Source organism: Procambarus clarkii, chromosome 9 (assembly GCF_040958095.1).
Source record: "Procambarus clarkii isolate CNS0578487 chromosome 9, FALCON_Pclarkii_2.0, whole genome shotgun sequence".
Taxonomy (NCBI): Eukaryota; Metazoa; Arthropoda; class Malacostraca; order Decapoda; family Cambaridae; genus Procambarus; species Procambarus clarkii.
Window position 1 is genome coordinate 16,951,151 of NC_091158.1, and position 24,320 is coordinate 16,975,470.

Genomic DNA, 24,320 nt, shown 5'->3' on the forward strand with positions numbered 1-24,320 from the left:
GCATCTAATGTTATTCTTGATAATTTTATTTCCTCTTATTTTCCCCCTCACCCCAATCCTTCTTCCTTACCCCTTCTCCCCTTCATCCTCGAACAGAGACATTCCAATTGATATAGAAAGTAAATCGTGAACATGCGCGGGTAAACGGTGGGAGAACGGTAAATACTCTACGGACAACAGGTCCACGATTTCATTTCCGACGCCATGAAAGTCGCACTGGGGGTGACGGGGGTGTTAAAAGCTATATTTCTTAAAGCATTTAACTTAGGCCTATCCCTCGCCCAGCCTACAATATGTCCGTCCCGGACCTCAGACAGTTCCCTCCTCATTGCAGCCAATTTTATTTTACCGCATTGTAGTATAAACTGGCATACTGTATATAATTGTAGCCAATTATATATGTCGACCCGCAACAGTAGACTGTCTCTCACATACATCTATATACTGTTACAGACGAAAAGAGTCACCAGGTGTATTTTGTGAAGGCGCTATTTAGATAATTGCTGCGGGGGCTGAATTAATCATATAAAGTGAGGTGAAATTACACTTGGGAGGGGTTTCCGCTGGCTCCTTCGCATACGGTAAAAACTGCGAGCATTTGATATTTGCAGAACTAGCCATATGTTCTTAAGCATTAGCAAACTATATAGGCCTATAATGGTGCCGCTTTACATTTAATGTCTTTTTTATAATATATTAAATAATTTATTGACAATGGAGTTTAGATGTTTGACGCAGGAACTACATGTATTTGCTATTTTGCTCACTAAAACTAATGAAGCAGAAATTATAGATTATTTTTTACTCAGCTAGTTATTTAAATCAGAAATAATTCAAAATTGTCTGTTAACCTTTATTATGTGCATTTAATGTTAACAGAATAAAAATAGGGATCCAAAATAAAATCAGATAATTCTGCTTAGGGTCGTTGTATGCACTGGAACTAGTAAATAATTTCGTGCATCTGATGGTTTATCAATATAAACAAAATTTTAGGATTTTTTAAGACTATGGTTGCTGATTATACTAGGAGAAATAAATGTAAGCATAATAAATAATTTTCTAGTATTAACTAAGACAGTTAAGAAGCGGTAGTTGTTGCCTATACTGGGAGAAATGATCACGGTAGCCCCCATGTTGAGGATGTGAAGGAAGCGCGGCTGTCAGCTGATGATCACAGTTGTCAACACGGTAGCAGATCTAAATATTACCAGTTTCTTGTTGTCCCCTAAGCCCTGAAGCCTCCTTTACCTACTCCCTCCCGTCTTTTTTTAAGTGTCTTGCCCGCCTACTGGCAAGCTACAAGGAAACGAAGTACCGGCGGATTCATGTCAATGGCGTCGTTTGACAAGCTGCCTCTTGAGAATGCCTTGGAAGACTCGCCACAGGTAACTTTCGGGTTCGTGAACGCCTATGTTAGCCATGGAACACCTTGGTGTTGTTCTGACATCGTAGGTCCTGTGGTTTGTGTTGGTGTTGGGTGTTGCTGGCGAATGTCTCGTATAGAACAGGGTAGCAGCATGTACAACACTCCCCAATAGGAAGAAAACCCGCTGGGTTGTTCATCCTGTCACTTGTACTCAGACACAGCTGGGACTTGCTTAACTCTCTCAAGTGAACAGCTTCTCAAACAAGAAGATTAACATTTGTCAAGTTTGTTAATAACAAAAAATGCTTATGAATTTTCTGCCCCTATTGCAAATGAGTTATTATTCATGTCATTGTTAAATCAATCTTAATAATAATAATAATATTATTAAGTGATGACATAGGGCTTAAAAATTCACATCATATCCTGTAAGAATTTTTTTTTAACACAACCAGTAGCAGATTTATAAAGAAGTAGAAGCTGCGGGGAGGGGGAACGAAGTTGTTATTCAGTTGTATAAATCTGACACGGGTGTCACAGCCTGAGAGCAGGCCAGCTCTCAGCCTGTGACCACTTGTTTTCTGCCCATGTATTTCTTTACCATTTCTTTACCATTTTTCTTTACCTTTTCTCAAGATAACCATTTTCAATGATTTTTCCCTGGTATCTTGGCTTCTCTCTCTCTCCATATTATACACTTACCTTTTTTTATATACAGTCAAGGTTTTTATAACATGCATTAATACATTATCCTTGTTTTTTGTCATAATGCGGTTTTTATTTAATGACCTGTAATTGTAATTGCATTCACAACTGTTATATAATACTTATGGCATGCACACCAGTCCTTTCCAGCAAAAACAATCACAATTTGGCTCTTTTTTTGCACTCATCCTTTTCTCTCTCGCTTACATTCCTGCTTCTCTCTCTCTCCTGCACCCCAGCTTCTTTCTCATTCGCTCTCCTGCTTCATTGTCTCTCTTGCTTGCACTCCCACTTCTCTCTCTCTCTCTCTTCCGCTTCTTTTTGTTGTATCATGTTCATATGCTGTGTAGCGCAAATAATAAATTAGAAATAATATTTTGAATTTATAAACTAGGTGATGACCAAACCCCACACCAGAAGATGAGGAGACGATAATGGTCGGCTTGATGTTGGTCCAGGATGGACGGAAACGTCGTCGTCTCCTTACCTACTGGTGTGTGGTTTGTCTTTATCAAATCATATCTTTAGCCACGTTATTGTGACTCATCATCTGTATAAACTAGGTTCGATCCCTGGTGGGAGTGGCCAGTGCAGATGCGCGAGCTCTTCGAGACTATGTCACAACCCTTCACCAGCTCTCATCTAAGCTGGTGGCTGCCCACAATCAACTCACTTCAGCATACCAAGATTTGGCCAAGCATCTGAAAGCATACAAGTCAATTGTAAGTGTAAGTTTTTAGTTCAGTATCTGATACTCTGGTACAGGGTATCATTTTATATATATTATGGTAAACAAATTATTATTTTGGATTATGCTACTGAAATTATTCATTTATATACATGTACTGTAATGCTGTGTTTAATTATTTGCAGAACTTTTCAGTAGAAAATGACAGTGACGGAGTGGAGGTATCGACACTTGAACAGTTTGCAACACACATATCAGAGGTGAGGTGATTACTGAGCATTTTAATGCAAGGTTAATTGCTCTAGAACAATTCTCATGTCTATTTCAGGTTTTATTTATATATCAGGTTTTATCTGTATTTCAGGTTTTGATATGTCCGGGGCATGGTCACAGAACCTATCTTGAGTTTTATTATACAGTTGCTCAACTACTGCTCATTACAATGGATATTAATTAATGATCTTAGTTTAATGTTAAGTTCTAGCCAGGATATTGTGGCAGGTTGTGGTATCACAGCTATACTAAACCAAGATGGTATGGCTCTCCCTCACACAAATAAAAAAATGCTGCTATTGGCCTTACAGTGTGTAAGTCGCAGGTGGAAACAAATGAAAATCATCAAATAAATAATTAAACAATTTACTGAAATAGTAATGAACAAAAATGACACATGACAATACTTGGCTATCATGTAATGCAAAGGTGAACAAGTTAGTATGACCTTAAATGCAAAAATAAACTAAAAGCAATGAATAAAAGCATAAAGACATACTGGTGTACTGAAGACAGCTACCATACTACCATGCCATCAGTCAAGCAATGTTGGGCTTAAGGCGGACGACGGGTGAGAGACACGAAGGTGATCCTAGAGCACTAAGGGAGAGACTGACTCTCCAGGAAGGCAGCGCCCTTTATATAGTCTGGCGGTGATGACTCGTCCAGTGTCAACGCAAGGTGGACATCTGGTCAACTAGCAAACTGCTCGTTGTGGCTGGCGTTACCTTTGTGTTGGACTGCACCACTGCCAGTTGAAGGTGGCTAACTGCTTGATTGTGGGGGCAAACTACTGGTTAGCAGTGGTGCCCGGCTTGCCTCTGAGCTGTACCAGGCCGTGCCAGGCCCTGAGGGATATGGAGAGGTGGCAGGACTGATGACTTATCTGGGCTGGTGTAGATGTAGACTTCTAGTGTAGAGGCATTGAAGGTGAAGGGAAAAGGTAGTTCCACTGCTATGCAGGGGATTCATGTGACAATATGAATAATTTTAATATGTAATAAACACTGAAAGCGCTGAACTGTACAGTATTCATCTCTGTGATACTGGGTCATTTTTTCCTGGTGAATGACTTAATTTGTTCAGATGCAATGTGACTACAGGTTATACTTTTGTATTCCATGGACACTAGATGAGGTTTTCACTTTGTCAAGTTCCCTCTGAAGTTGTTTTGATTGTTAGTAAAGGCTCTTGTATTACAGTTGGTTTAATGACTTTCATAGGTCAGAGTAGGAAATTTTCATAGGCAACCTGACAGGGAAACTACTCAAACTATTGAATAAATAATAATCACCCATTGCCGTGAATTTGTGGTGATATTATATATGAACTATGACATCACCACAAGTTCACAGTGATGATTGATTATTATTTATAGAGTATTGAATATTTTGAGTAGCTTCCATGTCAGGTTGTCTGAGAATTTTCTTCTCTGACCTATGAAAACCATTAAACCAGTTGTGGTTTAAATGGTTTGTGATCTAAATGGCAAATTTTATAGACATGAAGGAATTCCACTTCACTGATTAAACAAACTAGGAGGAAGAGATACTTGAGAACTAGCCATCATCTGACAGTGATTCAAGGATGGAAATGGTTACCTTCTGTTGCCTTTGTATTGATCATATGTATGGAACATGCATGCACTTGTTGTGTAATGAAATCATACCAGTGTCTTGGCTATGATGAAATACTTGCCATTAGAAATATTCTTCAAGAATGTAGGGATTATGACCTAACTTATAGAATGGTCTTCAGCATTACTGATAGAAGTTCTTCGCAAAAGAATTTCTAGGTGATCCTCCACTTTACTTAGTAGAGCAAATCGAAGAATACTGTATCTCAAACATGTTGAATTTTGCTTACTTCAAATGACTCTCCTCGAATGATTAAATGTTGTAGAGAGTAATTTCCTAATCTTTGCCCATGTTCATTCAAAAGCATGCCATATGTTGATATTGGCACAAATGACCAAAATAGTCAATGTGACGGTAAATCCTTATCCTTAATCAATTGATTTTGATGTTTTATATATGAACACTAGTAACGTTCTGATTATTCTGAGCTGTTTCCATATTCATATTGCAGTCCCTGTGCAATATGGGTGAGTGGTAAGACACTCGCCCGGCACTTTGCGAGTGCTTTGGCCTGGGTTCGTATCCTGGCCGGGGAGGATTGACTGGGTGCCAATCCTTAACTGTAGCCTCTGTTCACCCAGCAGTGAAGGGTACCTGGTTGTTAAACGATTTGGTGGGTCGTGTTCCGGGGAAAATTAGGATTAAGAACCTGCCCGAAATGCTATGCTTGCTAATGCCTTTACAAGAATGTAAGAACTCTTGTACAGTATATATAAATACAAAATATGTTGATCATGTACAGTACAGCTCGGTGCTTGAAGCAATTTTGTGGAAGAAGTCGGTAAAAGATTATTGAAATACTGTATCATAAAGTTGGCAATATATTGTCACTCATACCTTAGATTTAGATATTAGTGAGTTACCTACTCTTCATTGTCTTCATATTTATGTATTACTTTGATTGCTAAAAGGTTTTCATCACATGTTAAACAGTTTTTTTTCTTGATGTTATTCTTTCATTGCAAGCTTTGTTAATGCATGAAAATACCATATATTTTTTTTATTATTCTTATATTGATCCATATTATTTGTGTTATTATTGACACAAGGTCTGTAGACTTAACTCTGTGTTTTTACATTCCAATAGACCGTTCTTATATTTGCAGATGAGTTCATGGGAGCATATAGTAGCAACACAGATTGCTGATGGAGCCGTGTATCCACTGTCAAGGTTCATAGATACAGAATTACACGAAATGGACACCATGGGAACGCTTTATCAGGTGTGTATACAAAAAATAGGGTGATGCCTTGGAATGTTTCAGCAATGCTCTGAAAAACATTTTTAGTATTATTTTTATGAGCTGGTGAAAAATATCACTGTTGTTCTTCATCTGGCTGGCCCACATTGGGGTCTGAATGCCAAGCTGTCTTTGGGCACGTGTTAGTGTCTAAGTACCATGCTTTCTTTGTTAATTTTGATGTTACACATGTTTATTGTCTTATTATACATATTTATCATCATGATTATTACCCAATTTAGCACTTTATTGAGGTGGAAAGGCATCAGCCTGGAGAAAACAGAAGTAATAAAAGAAAGGCATTTAAAGATGTGTTTTACCTCCATTGTTGATATGACCCCAGGAAACACCACGAGTAGGTAAGGGGTAGGACTTGCTTCCCAGATACCCTTGTTAATTATTCATATGCTTTAAAAAAAAAAAAAAAAGTCCATAAAGGCTATATACACTTTAAAATCTTTCTCGTATTGCTTTTGCGGCTATGTGCAAATGGCTATGTGCTATTCATGTATACTGTGTCTGATTCATGCAATTATGTCCACCAAGGAGTCATTTTATTCATCACTGACCAATTTTTCAGTAATTTACTGTGCTCATCAATCACTATACACTATTCCCATTATATATAGTAGACTTATGTCTTTATAATTTTGTACGGTTACAATGTACAATACAATATCATCTGTCCTAGTACCGATGATATTTGTATGTTGGTACCACTTTTCCATTTCTTCTGGCTAAATTCCTCGCACCCACACCATACTTTTTCTCTACTGCATTTAATTATTTCTGCATGTACCTCGTCAATGCACTTACCCCTTCCATAGATATATATATATATATATATATATGTTGGTATTGTATCTTGAAATATTGAATTGCCAGGAAAATGGAATTATTATTTTGTGGAATATGGCAACTGTTTTACAGAATGCAGGCATAGACTTGGAGAGGGCAGTCACGCGGTATAGTAGGTGCCGTCGACGAGATCCTGAACTGGAGTATCGTGAATCAAATGAAGACGTGTATGTCTCCAAAAAAAAGTTTCATCAGGTAATGGATTACTCTTCCGGTATTTTAATGTTTGTAAAGTGGGTAGTTATCTTGCACTGAGTAAATTCATGTAGGGTGAATTTGCAAAGAGCATATTTAACTTTATATGGAAAAAATGGGGTTAAATTACCGAGACCACCAAAAGTTCATTTATTTGTCCCCCTAATAAAATGCTTTTGTGAACATTATCAATGTGTGGTATTTAGTGTGTTGAATACCAAAACAGCATTTTGGTTGCACTAAATTTGTGCACCAACTTACATATAGGTGAACACATCCTTATTTCTTTTAATAAATTTAAACTGCATATGTAGATATAAAACAAAATTTCCATTTTTAAACTTGTACAATGCAAGGATTTATTATATCAAAGTTTTCTTTATATAAACTTTAGTTATTTGTAAGTTAAATATAATTGCCACTTGCAACTTTTACCTATTTTGGAATAAGGTCTTTAGCTATTCATGTAAGGAACATGACTTTTTAATGCAGTCAGGCTTGTAAAGAATTTTGTATTCTGAGTTGCTTTTTGTCAGATCTTTTTGTACTTCTTATTAAGAGCTCTTAATTATATAAATGTTAATTTAAGAGTTTCCCACAAAGACGTATTTCCCACCACCTCTTGTGCACGAGTTCACACCCAATCTTGGCTTCCTCGTACACCTGTCCATCTTCTTTGCCTTCCACTTTTTCCCACCTTTAAATTCACTTGTATACAATCTCTTCCCTACTCTATGATTATTGATTTATTTCTTCAATATGAGCACTCCATCTCAATACACTCTCCTCAATCTTACAATTTATTTACTATTACACTTCATATCTTTCCATGACAGTTTTATTTGTTGGTCTTTGTGTCTATTCATCAAACTCTACAAATGCTTCTCAGATTATTCATTTCTACTATACTGGCACTCCTCCATGCAGCTCTAGTAGCATCTAACCTATTTTCCTAACTAGTATTTACATTACACCAACTACTTTTCTTCTTGGACTTGCACTTTTTCTTTCGTGTGATAGATGGATAAGTGCCCGAGTATATTTAATCTTCTGTCCATACAATGTTTTTCTTTTCCAAAGTTTACTGTGTAAACTTATCTGACTTTCCATACTTTATGGGTTTTGAATCTAATTTGCATCTCTAGTTACTGTGTCACCCCCAACCATATTATACAAAGTATTAAACAAAATATTTTTCTTTTAATTTCTTTGCAGATGGCCCTTCATTACTACTCAAAACTCAATTTACTCCAGTTCTCCCGTAAGACAGCCTTGCTTGAGCCAATGCTGGGACTATTGGTAGCTACGCGAGGACATTACAATATGGGGAGGGACACACTGGCAAGTCCTGAGGTGGAGGATTTCCTCTCAAATATTTCTGTCTGTGTCAAGAGGTTAGCTTCCTATGTTTTTGTGATTCTGAGGAATTAAAATTTTCACCATTCTTTCACTCCATTCTCATGTCCCAGCTCTTGTACTGTCATCCTGCACCTTTAAAATGCTATATAGTCATACTGGCTTAGCACTTTCTCACTTACTGATGTTGTACCTAAAACCTTTGGTATTTCTTTCAATATTTGGATGAATAGGATACAGTGTAGTCGGAGAAAAATATCATCACAATAATTCCTGTAACTTTATTGTAACTAATCTTGGAAGTATTTGAAATTTGTTGCTGTTGGAGAGTCGATGGCTAATCAGCCTTCCTAAAATCATGTTGGAATGAAAGCACATTAACTCCTATTAATAATGGACTCTAGATCAGGGAATCTCACAAAATTAATCCAGAAATAATTTGTTAACAATCCTGGAAAAAGTCAGTTGTTATCCTAGGATCACCTTATTAAGCATTAATGTCACAGAAGATTGGAAACCATTTCATTTTTAGCTATCAATTAATATAGATCAAGTGTTTATCTTGACAGAATTATAAAGCTGGGATTGTAGAATATGTTAAAAGTTTATAAGTAACCTAATGTAGAGTGCAAAGAGTACATATTTGAATCTGAATGGCTGTAAAGTATATGATGCCACAGAAATATTTGTTTGGTTAAACATTGAAGTCAACATTACTAGTCTGTGCAGGGGATGAAATTGTGATAAAAGTCTATACAAATTTATCCGATTTGCATCGACTTTTCTTTCATGCATTAATCGTAGTACAGTGGCATCTGGCTCTTTTTTGTATGTCAATTTGAATGTACATATTATTTTTATATTTTTCACCTGTATATATTCTAATGCTGTATATTGTATTAAGTGTGCAAGAGGACCAAGCAAAGGAGAGAGAAGACACCCTAGAGCTGATTGATTCCATCATCACCCAGTCTCAGCTAATGTATTATGCTCAGCCGCCCCCGGATATTGCTGCCTTGCCCCCTGACACCACACTTGCAACCAAGAGTGGCTACCTTAATGTCCAAAAGTAAGAGTATGAACTTTGCTGTCAGGTTTATGATATTTCCACAGTGCCAAGTTTGGACAAATATAGTAGTAAAATTACACACAGAGATCACACTAACGTGATGCATCAAATGAACAAATCCACAAGGGCCGTGACGAGGATTCGAACCTGCGTCCGGGAGCATCTCAGACACTGCCTTAATCGACTGAGCTACGACAGGGTTAAAAGGGTTGAAACCGAAGTTCTACTGAACTTACTGGATCCCGTAGCCTCTCCGAGGCACAAACCAGGATTTTACACAACCCCCCCCCCCTGCACCCGAGCTATGTCAATAGGCCGGTCTCACAATAGATGCAGGTTCAAATCCTCGTCATGGCCCTTGTGGATTTGTTCATAGTAGTAAAATGATGAAAACCACCACATAGAGAATAATATGGTAATAAAATACCATGTAGGGTAGAGAATCGTATGGTAGTAAAACACCATGTAGGGTAGGGGAATTATACCATGTTGGGTACAGTGTCATATGTTGGTAAAACTCCATGTAGGGTGGCGGAATAATATCGTAATATAATACAACATAGGGTAGAGAATCTATTTGGCAGACATTATGCTGTACAAAATTGTTCATGCTGGGGAAAAAACAGTCTTATGAGGTATTTTAACAGAAGCTCATGATGGATATCAATTATCTCGGTACTACAAACTAGTACAGTATACATATTTATTTTCAGGCCTGAAGCATTTAAGATAAATACTCTATTTGCAAGGCGTTATCTCATTATTATGAAGAATGGTACAATAAATGTTTTATCTTTTTCCAAAATTTATCATGTGGGTACTTGTTTATCTATGATTCTATGTACCATAGTTTGAATGATGTAACAAATTGTTGATAGATATTTTTAGCATTACTGTATCTAAAACTTTTATTAACTTAGTATAATTTTTTCCCTCTGGGTTGTGATGCCACCTAAACCCAGAACATAACCACAGTAGAATAAATTAAATTGAAGGCCTATGTGTCTATATGAGGACGCTCCTGTTTATATTCACCCAAATTTATTTATATCAAGCCTTTGCTTGAAAGAATGCGGATTATGTAATGTCGATGTTAAAATAATCCTATTTACTTTGTACAATGGCAAATAAATTGATATCAAAAGTGAACATAAAGCCAGGATTGCTATACTGTATACGAAAAGAATATTGACTTGCAAAATTTTGTGTGTGTGATTTTTATGATAAACAAGTGACTGCATCTATTTGGTCTTTATGCTATAGCCCAAAAAGCCTATAACATTTCATAAATTGTTTAAAGTACCCTTGAAGATGGGTGAAGACGATGTGTCACAATAATGTTGCTGAAGAATGATGATCACACCACACATAGGAAAATGAAGAATTGACAACATTTTGGTCTGTCCTGTACCATTATCAAGTAGTGTTTTGACTTAATACACACTCAACATGAGAATTTTTCCAGGATGGACCGAAATTCTGTCGTTTCTTCATTATCTGATGTGTGGTTTGTCATCAAGATGAGTTAAATTAATGAGGAATGTTCAGCTAGAGGCTACTGTCATCAAGAATGACCAGGGAAATGTTCAACAAGAGTTCACTGGCCTGAAGAATGATTTGGGAAGGTTAAACAAAAGGCCAAACCCCTCAATGATGACTAGGGAAGGAACAACTAAAGGTTTGCGTCCTGTCCCCTCCCCTCCTCTCCTCTCTCCTCTCCCCTCAACACTGGGGATTGTCCAGAGGCTTCAAAGAATCAAATAATAACCATTGTGGCTCATATGTTTATGGAGATCAATTATTCATGTTGGTATATCCTTTATCTATTGATTTAGGAAAAGGGGTTTATGATTATTTATATGAAAAACTGGCAACTGTGCTGTATTCTTATCTGGGTCAGATATTGAGTGAGTTTTTTGCCAACATTTTTTTTTTTAGGTCAGATTATCATGTATGAGTTTTGTAAGGCAAGTAGTTTTTCTTGCAACACTTCTTAACATGATTGTTGTTTCAGGAAATACATGGGTGTGATGAGCTCTTGGGAAAGGCAGTTTGTATTCTTAGAAGGTGGCAATCTGATGAGCATGGTAAAAGGGGAGGCAGCAGGAGCACTTCTTCTCGAGGTTGATTCCTCCACACTTGTACATGCTACAGACACTGATGACAGACGTCACGTTTTTCAGGTGGCCACTAGCAAAAAGTAAGTGTAGTAGTTCAATATTATATTTTAAAAATGAATGATATATTCTTAGGTTTAATCTCTAGCATTATATGTTGAAGACGAGTAATATTTGTTTTTCCTTGCTTCTAGCTCTCATTGTTTTGTTCTGTTTTTCTCAAGCTACATATAGTGAATTACAGAATGAAGCTCATCAATCATAACCTGCATTTGATTGGGTCTTCAGGAAGGTATCACATTGTACCTCACCATAGAAAATGAGCTACACTCATTATATAGTTTAAATAATTTAGTTGCATCAATTATCATTTTTACCAATATCTAATGGCCACTATCTACTATACAGTGTCACGTGGGGGTGGGCGGTCCGGGGCTCTGCTAACACTCGACTGCTAGGGGCTCAAAGGGCCCAAATACCCAGCCCCTCCGACTCCCTGGATTCACCGGAGTCTCCTTGGTCACACAAGATAGGACCAACGATGCCCACCTCCGCAGGTCTTTGCTTCCACCACAAAGGGGTGCCACTGATTCACCCTGGAAGCCCTTCAGTCAACCACGGGGAAACTGCTGTTAACAGTTCCGGCCTAGACCCGTGGGGGAGTGAAGGAAGACTCAGGCTTACCTATAAACATAACCTCCCTGAGTCTTGCCTGCCAGACAAAAAAGGTTGCAGGAACTCCTTTCCCGCCTGTCTTCTCTATCTTCCTCTTAGCAAGGTCGCCAGCTGGGTTATTATATCTGCACCCCAGCAATGCAGTTCAGTGGGTGTATCATATATCGTTTGTAGCCAGAAATGTATGCTCATAGAGAAATATCACAAATGGAGGCACACTCAAACACAGTAATAAAATGTGTGGATTTACTGACGCAAATTACATGAACACACACACACAATCACAAGTAATACATGAATATGGAATATGGATGATGAGTCTGGAGATCGTCAGCCTCTTCTTCCACGACCTCCAACTCTCCTTCAACTGGGCAGGAAGACAGGAGTCTCACACTCTCACAGGAGGGCCTCTTCACCACGTCGGCACCTCTTCTTCACTGTCCTGCCATCCATACACACTGTCCTCTCTGACAGTCCTGGACACAAACTGCCTTGCAGCCTACTCTACTATTAAAGTAATAAAGTCTTGCTGCCACATACACGAGTAAATATTGTGGCCTAACTAGCCTACTCATACAAGGGGTAATGGGAGGGAAAAATGATCTACCTTACACTCCTGGCTCACGACGCCTGTCCCTCGATGGTGTGAGGTTCCCACGCTTCCTTGGGTCGATCCTCGACGATCCAGGGCGTTCCACAGGTCCTCAGGTGTCGTGAAGCCTTCGCGTCGTCGCCGTTCCAATCCCTGAGATTCAGCTGCCCCAATCCTGGTTCATCGATGGGCGCTGAGCTAATCACTATTTTTCCCCACACTCGCCTCTCCCACAGGGCGTCGCTCCTTGTCCTAGGCACGGTGTCGTCCTTCCAAGATTCTCAGTGGATGTGACCCCAGTCACAGCTAGCTTGCTCGCCCACCTTCCAGACCTCAACGTCCAGCCAGCGGCGCCGCCGACTATTTTCCAAGTTTGGCACTTCCCTGCTCACTGAACTTGGTTCCTCTTTGGCTTCCCAGAAGCGCAGGGTCTCCAATAACTGTGGTGGTCTGCGCAGGCCAGCTCAATCCACTGAACAAGGCTTGCAGAGCCTCCAATCTTTGAGAGCAGACCGAGGCGCATCCTGTCGCTTCCACGGTCAGTACAACTCTCACGTTGGCGCCGCCCGGGGCACTCGGTGACGTCATGGCGGGCCCTGATTTGTCGCCCGCGACCTACGTCGGCCAATCCGCGATCGGCATAGTGTCCCTTCCACAAGGTCACATCTGCCGTAGGGGATACTGTTTCATTTATAACAGGGCGCCAATTTTCCTTTATTTACAACTTATAATATAACCTCCTTCCATTAAATGGCAGCCGGTCTGGTCGCCACATATATCACTAGACTCCCTGAACCTCAGAGAATCAGTAGGGAGAGCTGATATGACTCTTTAAGCCGGCAAACGAAAGAAATAGGAGAGGGCACCGTAACAACAGTCATCTTCACTGGTTATTAAGTCTGTCAAGAATGCTCTTTCTGTGTCCCTCTCATTTGTTTCAACATATGTGAGAGTTGAGCTTTTCATTTTTAATTTTATTTTTTATTTTTAATAGACATAGATGTGAAACAAGCTCCAGGTTGTGATTTAAGGTGTTCTCTGTCGGCAACAGTTCGACAAATAACAACTATATACTGTACTGTAAATGGTTCTTATATTGTTAAACCTGTTATTTTATTTTCATATCTAATGGTATTTCAGGTCTGTGACACTTCAGGCTCTAAATGACCGTGAGAGGGATGAATGGATGTTGACTATTCACAACCTGGCAAAAGATGGTGGCTACATCAAAGATGAGAGAGCTTCCCCTGCTTCACTCTTCTCTGGCGTGGGACAGTTTTTTGTAAGTGCTGAATAAAACGAAGCATTTGTGTAATACTGTACCTAAGTCATTTGAGTACAAAAAAAGGTAATGGTTAAAAAAAGAAGAAAAAAGTTTTCCTGATAAAATGCTTAAAAATGGTATGATGCTCTTAACAGGCAGATAAGTTTCATGCTGCATCTGCTGCAATGGGTTCAGCTCCTTCAACTCCAACTATCACTACATCATCTACATCTCCATCATCCAACTCTTCAGCTACAGCAAGCAGTCCACATGAAGCACCTATTCCACCCGACAATCCCATAGTGTTTGATCTTCTCACTTCACCAGAAGAAACATCTGCTCTCAGTCTTCATAGGTCAGTTAGATGTCCAATAACATTGGACCTTTATAGGGCACTAATATCCTTTTTTTTTTTTTTTTTTTTTTTTGAGATATATACAAGAGTTGTTACATTCTTGTACAGCCACTAGTACGCGTAGCGTTTCGGGCAAGTCCTTAATCCTATGGTCCCTGGAATACGATCCCCGATGCCGCGAAGAATCGTTTTTTCATCCAAGTACACATTTTACTGTTGCGTTAAACAGAGGCTACAGTTAAGGAATTGCGCCCAGTAAATCCTCCCCGGCCAGGATACGAGCCCATGACATAGCGCTCGCGGAAGCTCTTTGTTATTATGTTTATAATTTATTATGCTCTTTCATGTTGTGTAACATGATATATGTGGCCAGACATCTCTCTTTCACTGTAGCTTTTCAAATAACCCCTTATGATATTCACGTTTTTATATTTTACCAGTCTGATGACCAAATCACGCATCAGAAGATGAAGAGACGACAACGTTTCGGTCTGTCCTGGACCCTCATCAAGTCGTGTGTTGATCCAGGTTGGTGGACCAGATAATGGTCCAGGACATACCAAAACATCATCGTTTCTTCATCTTCTGATGTGTAGTTTGGCCATGTCATCAGCCATGTTGTTGTGACACATTGTCTGCATCTTACCAGTCTCTCATTAAGCTACCCAATTATTATTATTTCCTTTTTTCAGTACATGGAACACTGGAGAGACAAAGCCAACTTTACTTATTAAAACTTTAATTTAATTCTCAAGTACTGGATACTTCACTCAATTACAATGTATGCTCTATAAATCACTGTCTAGTTAATGTATTTGTAATATCTACTTCCTGAATGCATCTATAAAATTAACACATTTTCATTACTGTATTGTTCAGAAGTTCCAAAACCTACTAGTACTATTTATTGATTCTTACATATTGTACATGCAATTACAGTGGGGAAACAACAAAGGAAGGTGCAGGGGAAGAGTGTGTGCTTGACAGCAGCGAAGGAAGCAATTTCTTCCTTGTGCGTTTCCTTGGCTCCATGGGTGTCAATGTGGACAAAGGTGAGACTTTTCATAGACTGTTCTCTGAAAGGAGTGTGTTTATAGTTAGAACCTCTTTAATACTGTTCATGATGAATGCACTTCTAAGGAATTTTTTATTCTTCCTATTATGATTTTTTTGTCCCTTTTATAAGCACTGGTTCTGTATATCTTTCTGATTAGATGAAGCCATTATAGATGAAATGTTATCTACCATTAAAGTCCCTACTCTCATCTTGGTGTCTTACATCAGTACTGTATGGACAAGATGGACGGATCAGCAGAGACAGTGTCTTTCTGTCTGGCTTGATCTTTTCTCTTCCCCTTCCCCCCTCTTTTTTTTCCATTTTCTGTGTAATTACATCATATATGTACATTATAAACCTGTAGGGACATAATGTAATCTTTTCAAATTCAAACTACTATTTCTAAAGCAATGTCAGAATATTGTGGCTGAAAGTAAAATAAATCAATGCATTACACACAAATTGTCACAGCTGATTCAGTCCACATTTCATGTGTGTGGGATGGTTAATTACCTATTTCTAAGCTTTCATGAACTCTCTCATTACCATGCATTCTGTAGAAGGTATACTCTTACTAGTCGAGTTCCTGCATGAAGGTTGGAATAGTCTTGGGTATACTCCTCTACAGTACAGGAGCTTGTATGAGATGTAGATACAGTATATTCTACTATGTATGTGTGTGTGTTTCCTCCCCCCCCCCTCCCTCCCAATTCTTTTTTTTATGGTTTTGTAAATCCTTTGGTACCCACTTTATTGATTACAGTGCTGCCACTGTGTAGTTGTAGGTTAATCTACTAGAAATGAAATTAATAATATAATGATGAAATAAGCAAACAAGGTTATGAGTTGAATTAAGCTCTGTAACTCATTTGTAATACAAAACAAAATAAAAAAAAGTTTCAAGCCAATTCCATAGTTTGATCAAGATTTTAATTGGCATGAAATCTGAATGTTCATCAATAGCTATACTGAATATCCTGAATGATGCTTGGATATTTTATGTACCACATGTATCTTTTTTTTTTTGTTGCCTAAATTGTGTGCCAGTGACAAGCGTGTGTTATTTTAATCTTTTGAATGCACCTGTAAACAGGATATTGATTTTTTATATTGGTTTTCTTTCAGTAATTTCTTTCATACAGGGTGAGTGATATGATTCGGTTGTTTGTTTGGTTTAAGTGCCACCAAGTACTAAGCATCTTGTAATTGCATTGATAAATTATTGTAGAAAGTATTAGGTGACGTTGGCTCTCGTTTCATGCTAAAAAAAAAAAAGTTATGCTTATTAAGTGAAAGCTCAATTTTTGTATGAAGGTTATACTGTGTTATTTTTTATGTAACTTTTATAAAAACAATGGTTACAGTAATGTACACAAATGATAAGGTTTGCATGTTTTGTGTAGCAGTATTTAGCCTGGTATCAAATTTGTAATCAATACAAAGCAATAAACATTGTTTTACAGTGATTTTTTACGTAATGTAATGTATGTATGGTAGGTAGCATGCCCCCCCTCGGTAATTATTTTAGGTGCTATTTGTTTCTTTCATGGCATATATATATATATATATTTGCATCCCATAAAGTAGTTCAAGATATTTCACTCTAAACAAAGGTACATATAAAAACACAGATTTTATTAATGTAGTAAATGCATTCTAAATTTGATAGGGAAATATGATGTACTTTAAATATGTTATGTAGCATGGTTCCTGTGGTAATCTGATGATTTTTTTTTTTTGTTATATACACATGCACTTCAACCTCTAGCTGAAAAACTCCAGAAGATGCTCGTGTACTAAAATCATCATAACGTTACCTCAAATACCCTTGAAAATCTAAAGTTAAAAAGCTTTGAGCAGAACTACAGAAATTGTTTTTGGCGAGTACATAGAGTTTGTATTTTTTTTTATAATGGATGTGTGGGAAAGCATTCATATATTATCAAAGATATTATTTTAGCCCATATGATGGACCTCGGTACCAATCCCATCTAATATCTTGTGGTTGACTGCGCAGTACTGTACTGGCTTTTATCTACATCATTGATGCTTTGTCCATATATAAGTGGAGAGCTTATTATAAAGCTAAAATACAGTGTAGTGTACAAGCTGTAACTTTATATATTCCTACCATTGAATTATTCAAACAAGGTTTTTATTGTTAGATATGTTGTCAGTCAGTCAATATATTTGTTTTAAAATGAAAGAATGTTTTGCCTTTCCCTCATAACCAGCAGCATGCCATACTTAAATGGTTAGAGGCTCTCCACCGATAATCACTTGGTGTGTTTCAGGCCATGTGTATCATGACTGTATGAGTCTATTAGTGTCGCATGTGCGTCTCTCCTTGAGGCGGGCCTGTTGCCTCTTCCTCTCTCTTTGGCATCTGATTTTCTAATACATGAACTAATAAACAAAATTTGCTAAACTGACTCTACTAAGCATGTCCACGTCCATTCACTGTAGGGACAGTGAATAAAGTCTGTATTGATACATTGTGTTGAGTGGGTGTGCAGCACATGATACGAATGTGGTATACTTGATCTATTCTAAAAGCTTCTGCGTTCCTCAATAATAACCTGACATGTTGATAGCAATGTCATAACATTAACCACTGCGTACTGAAATATCTACTTTGCAATTTTGGCATTAGATAATGCAATATCGGTTTGGATTTCTTCACCAGTATGGCTTTCAAATTAAGGACTGTTGTATATCGGTCAGTTGGTTTTCTGTCTGTGTGATTCATACATCATATTGCCGTACTGTACTTGAAAGATTAATAGGTGAAAAATCAATATTCATGCTCGCTTTAGAATTTATATTACCAAATTTGTGTCAATCCAAATCCCTGTATTTTAACAAGATTTTAATGTCATTGAATCTCCGAGTAGTTATATTTTCACATTGTTGAACTAGAACCATATTCTGCCTATCACTGAATCCAGCTGCATCAAACTGGGATGTTGAAGGTTTATGGTTAAAAAAAAGTTTGCAAATAAAGCAATATGGCTAAGAAATTCTAGTGTGTGCTTCACTGCACTATTTTCCTTCATGCCTGTAAAAAAATAATTTTGTGATAAATTTCTTGTGTGCAGCTGGTAAAAGTATGGTTTGATATATTTAATGGCCCAGCAGGGTGTTGACAACTAGTTAATCGACGATCTGTTCAGTGAACTACGTCATCAGTATTGAAATCAACTTTCATATCTGGATCTTTCCTTTATTATTTACAGCATGAACATGGTCAGTATCTGACACTGTTCATCTGGAAGAATGTAGTAGGTTGGTCAGTTGCAGTCTTTGATACATCAAAGTGCTCTGGAATGGCATTTGATTTTTCCTGTAGGAAAAGGGGTCATTCTCTGAAATGATTTAAAGTTTTGGAGCGATATCTGGGCTACTGAGAGTAGATCTTGCTTTTGATGGAGCCGCTTTTAAAAAATTGGTCAGCGTTGTAATATTTTGTTGTAATTTTCACAGGTACAGTGTTTTATTTATTTTTCTTCGGCCAGTTTAAGTGTGTGTGCTCCACTCGGTTGGTAATGCTTCATTCTGTATCTTATCTCTGTTATCTAAAATTAAAATGGCATTGGATTTTTGGAATGCAATTTGCAAGTATTTAATAAATTCTCAGTTTAGATATTGTGGAAAGTGGTTTGGAACACAGTAAAGTCACTCACTTGTGGTTTAATGAGAACCTAGCTGGTTTTCGTCAGTTACAGAGGGACGGATCATTATTAATGGTGTACAAAATGTGCATGCATGCATGTATGTTTGGATGAAGTTTGTATGTTGGTGTTATGTACACCTACCGTGTTTAAGTGTATGAAATACATAAGTTGTAAAGAATACATTTTATTTCCTAATCAGAACTCCATTCCCTCTCAAATTTGTTAATTAGAAGTTGTACTGTAATGAGGTTATAATGCAAAGTACCATAATTCAGGATTTATTTAAGAAAATGTAATATACAAAAGCATCTATTATATCTGATGGGTTGTATAGCAATCTGTGTTGTGTAGTAGAGTCCATTATTAACCCGCAGGCCAAGGTGTTGTGTGTGAGGTGATGAGGAGGATCCTGGCTGCTCGAGCCATTCATAACGTGTTCTCCACGACTGAGCTGCACCTCTCGACTTCCAGCTCGCATCTGATTCTCTCTGATGCCGCCACTAAAGTTATTCGTCTGCAGCACAGACTGTGTGATGTGGCTTATTGGGCTACGCATAATGAAAATCACAAGTGAGTAATTGTGATGTATGTAATGTGTACATGCCAAGTACACATTAGAGTCCTTTGTAAGAGAGATTTCTACTAGGAATCGTAGTCCTAATCTTGAGCTACTTTTATAACATTTCCTAGATGGGAAAACTGGCTGTGACCCTGTGATTGATGACGTTGTTAATGTGTAATTTTGTTCAATGTTTTTCATGCTTCAAACAATTGTACTTCTATTCCATGCAATTAATTAAGGGTAGAACATGTTCTTTAATTTCCTGTTAAGCTTTTATCTATTTTAAAAGAAAATTACTGTAGTTTATGGAAAATTAAATATCTTTTTAAATAATTTTAGTTGTGTAATTCAAGTAATTTTTATTTTATTACTCTATATGTCATTGAGCAAACATCATTGTACTTGAGGTTAAATTTTTCTAAGTTTTTAATAACTGAAATTGTGACTGGGAGCCATTAATTATGTTCACACTTAGTCTTGGTGCCAATATGTCCCTCGGAATTGAATTCAATGTCTTTTATTTACATATGGTTTGATAATCATTTATATTCTCCTTATACATATAAAGGCTATGGTTATGTTATGAATAATGGCTATACTATGGCACTAATAAAAAAAAAATGCCTGTTCTTACATAGGGTTCACAGTAGCAATTCTAGTCTCTCTATTAGGTATATTAAAATGTGTAGGCTTGTGGTGTGTGAAAGTGTGTGTCTTTATAACATACAGTACAATGTGCAGGTGCAGAGATAATGCTCATTCTGGTACACGCATCTTTACCTTAGCTTAGTATACATACAGAGCCATTCTTATAAACAGTTAAATATATACAGTTTATGTATTCTATATGAGATAGAATACATAAAGATAAATATTACGAGCTTTATGTATGTATATGAGATATCTATAGAACTGCATTGAATGATCACTTGATCCCAGCACTAGGCTTCAAGTCTGAATCATATCATACCTTCCTCTGGAGCCAATGACCTCAGAATGATTAAGACTATACTGCTGTACTGTACTATGTGTGTGTGTGTGTGTGTGTGTGTGTGTGTGTGTGTGTGTGTGTGTGTGTGTGTGTGTGTATATTATATATAATAGTTATCAGCTTTGTTTAAAAAAAGTTTTAGGTATTTGTTATTACAGTGTATGCATTTTGTTAAAATTTTACTTAACATTGGTTCAATCTAGAGTCTTAGTAACAAATAATTTCAGGCTGGTAGGATACATAGTGCGCCAAAGTGATAATGGTGGTGGAGCAGATAGCACGGGATACTCCTGCTTTGTATTTGAGGCAGATGGCAACGGAACTGACATTTGTACTGCTTTGGGTTTGGCAGCAAAAGCAGCCTATGACCATCTTATAGAGAAGAAGACACTAGAGAAAAAAAGGCAGCAGGAAACTGTAAGTATCTTTTTCTCTCTCTATTTTTAATTTTCTGGGTTGGCCTCCTCAGTAGCTCCTAGGAACTTTAGTGCTGGTAAGGCTTCATGTTGTAACAAACCATTTGAAGGTAACCATAGAAGTTGAATTTTATTATCTAATGATGGGATTAATGTTATTGTGAGTTTTATTTATTTTAATGGTTATCATGGTTTTTAGTTTTTGTTAAATGTTATGAACATTGTTACTTATTTCCAGAAACTTCTGTTGGCCAATATAGCCAAGCTTCCAGACATCGATGCTCCCCCTCAAGTGAGCTCTGATGGTCAGTTTCTCATTCTTGATGGCGACTTGGTTGACTCGCCCCCCAAGACTTCGCCAGCTATCGCCCGTATCAAGGAAGTCGCACCAGTCCCAGACCCTGTCAAAGCTTGTGATGGAGATGACCCAGAAAGTGAAGCTTAGCATCCTTTTTGCTCATAAGGGTTTTGCAGATTGATTAAGTGTGTGACAGGTGGAGTCTGGTTGTAGAGACTCTTGACCTGCATATTTTACTTCTCACTCTATATACAAAGGTAAATAATCTGGTCTTTTACTGTAATGAGACATTTATAAAACATTTTGTTTAAAAAAATGTCAGTTATTGCATTGTCTTGGGAGTTTTGCCCTATTGACAAATATGTGCTGAAAGATAATAGGCTTATTAATTTTAATGTATCTCCATACTCTTTATTTTTTAAGAAAATGTATCTAGACTTTTAACTAGGTGGCAGCAACACTACGTATTGAGTTCTGGAGTCTAGATGTGTTACTATACTAGATGGCAGCCACACTACATATTCAGTGCAGGCATTTGATAAAAAAAAAAAGTACAGTAGTACAGTATAAAACCTTTGTATTTGACATGCAAAGCCAATCCCACTGCATTTTAAACATTAATATTGTGGGCATCTATGAATAATAGTATTCAGTGAGTCGTATTGACATTTTGAGTGAAACATTGGCATTAAAATTTTGATGGCTACTTAATATTAGTCAATTTAATACGTTATAATAAAAGGGGTTTATCCTATAGCCAGAATTACACTTAGTTTTCCTTTAAACAAGTGTCCATTTTCTTAATATGAACAGACAAATGGGTTTGTGTTGATTATGCATGTAATATTTTTAATGAAAATTTGCATATTTGAATTGAATTGTATGTATAATGCATTATAATTTATTTTATTATTATTATTAGCCTTGATAATTTTCCTGATGTTAGTGGTTGGCATATTCTGGTGCTGGTATGGACACAAGTGTGATTTTTGTATCAACCGAATGTCTCCATTTTATTTGCAGGATTTTTCATGGTATACTGGTATTAAATAATTCTTTAGTTGCTATGAAAATCTTATTAATATAAGTTTTTGCAGTGCAGTATGGATATTTTCCCATTGCAGTATACTGAACCAGAAGATTAAACCTTGTCTACACTATATTAAAATCAAATGAGCTGTAGTACAAATGATTTAAAATTGATTGAAGCTTAAAAAGATTGTTGAAAGGGACATTTTTTTTTATTATTCACTAAGGTGCATTATTTATTGGTCTTATTGACAAAAATTAAGAAATGTCTATTAACTAAATACACTTAAAGGAACTGGATTTTTTTTAATTATTTGTTAGCTTTGTTTGAAAGCAAATAAAGCTTTGAAAGAAGTCTTACAATAAGGTTTTATGTAGGGAAGCTTCAAGGTGTGGTACAGTACTGTAATGTGCAATTTTCTAGTGGGAAGTATGATAGCAATTTAAATGTAAAGGGAATGACGGGTTGGAGGGGGTATAAAACCGTAAATATGTTGATTCAATTTGCTATATTAGCAGCTTTTGATCTATGATGTAAACATTATGAATCTGTTGAATTGAAGCTAGAATTGAAGATAGTAAAGGCAAAAAATGTTAATTTGGCCTAAAGTTGATAAATATATAAATGTCCATAACAAGGCTGTGAATGAATTATCTTTTGAGAGTATGTATTATTGTGGGGAGCGTGTGTTAACTTTGCTGTTCCTCAGACCTTTCTTTTAGTAAACTCTGATATTAGAATTAATCACATGGTTCAGGAATTTTGATGCCAAAGTTATATTCTGAGGGACAATATGACATGCTGTAGTTTCTTCCATTGTCTGAAACATTTGCAGATGACCTATTTACATTAACTTGTTCTGAAGTATTCCTCCTGATCTCTATGGCTGGAGCATTTGACTTACTGAAAAAGCTAAATTCTGATTTACTGTACTGCAGCATTCGACATTATGGTAGTTAACTGCTATATCATAGAAAAACACGTCTGTGTACTGTGATATTCGACAATAATCCCAAACCTCTTTAAAATGTCTTTGCACTCTACTAGGGGTTCTTGTCTGGTGGTGACAATGTTAAATACTTTTTGTTTACAATATCCAAATTTTTTTTTAAGAATGCTATAGCTGCTCTGTTTATTGATGAATCAAAGTCTGTTAATGGCATTGGCTTTGTTGTTTACCTGATCAAATACTTATGTGCTACCTTTCCTCATGGACAAAGATTTTTACAGCTGAGCTTTCCTTGATTTGATTTGCTTTAACACGGCTGCTTCTCATGTGCCAATGCTAGTTTATTATTATGGTTGACTCACACAGTGCTCTAATTGCCCTGGAGTCTTTTAACCTTTATATCGAGTGGGGGAAAGAAATCCAACATTGGTAATTCCCTCTCTTTAGTAGATACAAGGCAATTGAGTTTTGCCTCTAGATGATCTCACATATTCACTGCTGAAGAAGCCATTCATGCCTGACCCATCTCACAGAAATGAATTCCTGACTCTGATTTCTACCCTGTCATTCATAAAGCAGTTCTCAACAATTGGAGATAGATGGTTGACTATTTCAAATAATAAATTATGTGCTATTAAATGTGACCTATCCTCTTGGCATTTTTACCTTCTCTGGATTAAAAAGTGGGAAACATCTCTGGCTCGGTTACATATTGACCACAAGATTTAACTGATAGGTACTTAATGGAACGAGACCTGAACGTTACTATTGGAACTGCATTGTCCAACTATCATTGTGCATTTCATTGTACAATGTCCTAATTTATGAGATGATTGAAAATTTTGCTTTTTCAATGAAATTTTGAGTAACATGTTCCCTTAGTAAGAGCTTTTGTTAATCGAACCCATTTGACATTGCTTACCTTGTCTCTTTCTGCTCTCATATTGGC

The 24,320-nt window shown here is 37.1% G+C and overlaps 1 protein-coding gene across 1 annotated transcript; it reads left to right on the forward strand.

Moving 5' to 3' along the window:
* The first annotated feature begins 1,108 nt into the window (after positions 1–1,108).
* Positions 1,109–23,584, forward strand: LOC123766201 (DCC-interacting protein 13-alpha). Its single transcript, XM_069321192.1, has 14 exons — positions 1,109–1,388; positions 2,638–2,796; positions 2,948–3,022; positions 5,779–5,895; positions 6,844–6,966; positions 8,182–8,360; positions 9,227–9,391; positions 11,406–11,591; positions 13,916–14,057; positions 14,195–14,394; positions 15,334–15,446; positions 19,500–19,695; positions 20,906–21,095; positions 21,333–23,584. The coding sequence occupies exons 1-14, from the start codon at positions 1,329–1,331 to the stop codon at positions 21,537–21,539; spliced, it is 2,112 nt and encodes a 703-aa protein (XP_069177293.1). The 5' UTR covers positions 1,109–1,328; the 3' UTR covers positions 21,540–23,584.
* Positions 23,585–24,320: the final 736 nt, after the last annotated feature.

Coding starts and splice junctions, on each gene's coding strand:
- LOC123766201 (XM_069321192.1), top strand. CDS start 1,329: ATGTCAATGGCGTCGTTTGACAAGCTGCCTCTTGAGAATGCCTTGGAA. Junction 2,797..2,947: donor TGAAAGCATACAAGTCAATT/GTAAGTGTAAGT, acceptor AATTATTTGCAG/AACTTTTCAGTAGAAAATGA. Junction 5,896..6,843: donor CCATGGGAACGCTTTATCAG/GTGTGTATACAA, acceptor ACTGTTTTACAG/AATGCAGGCATAGACTTGGA.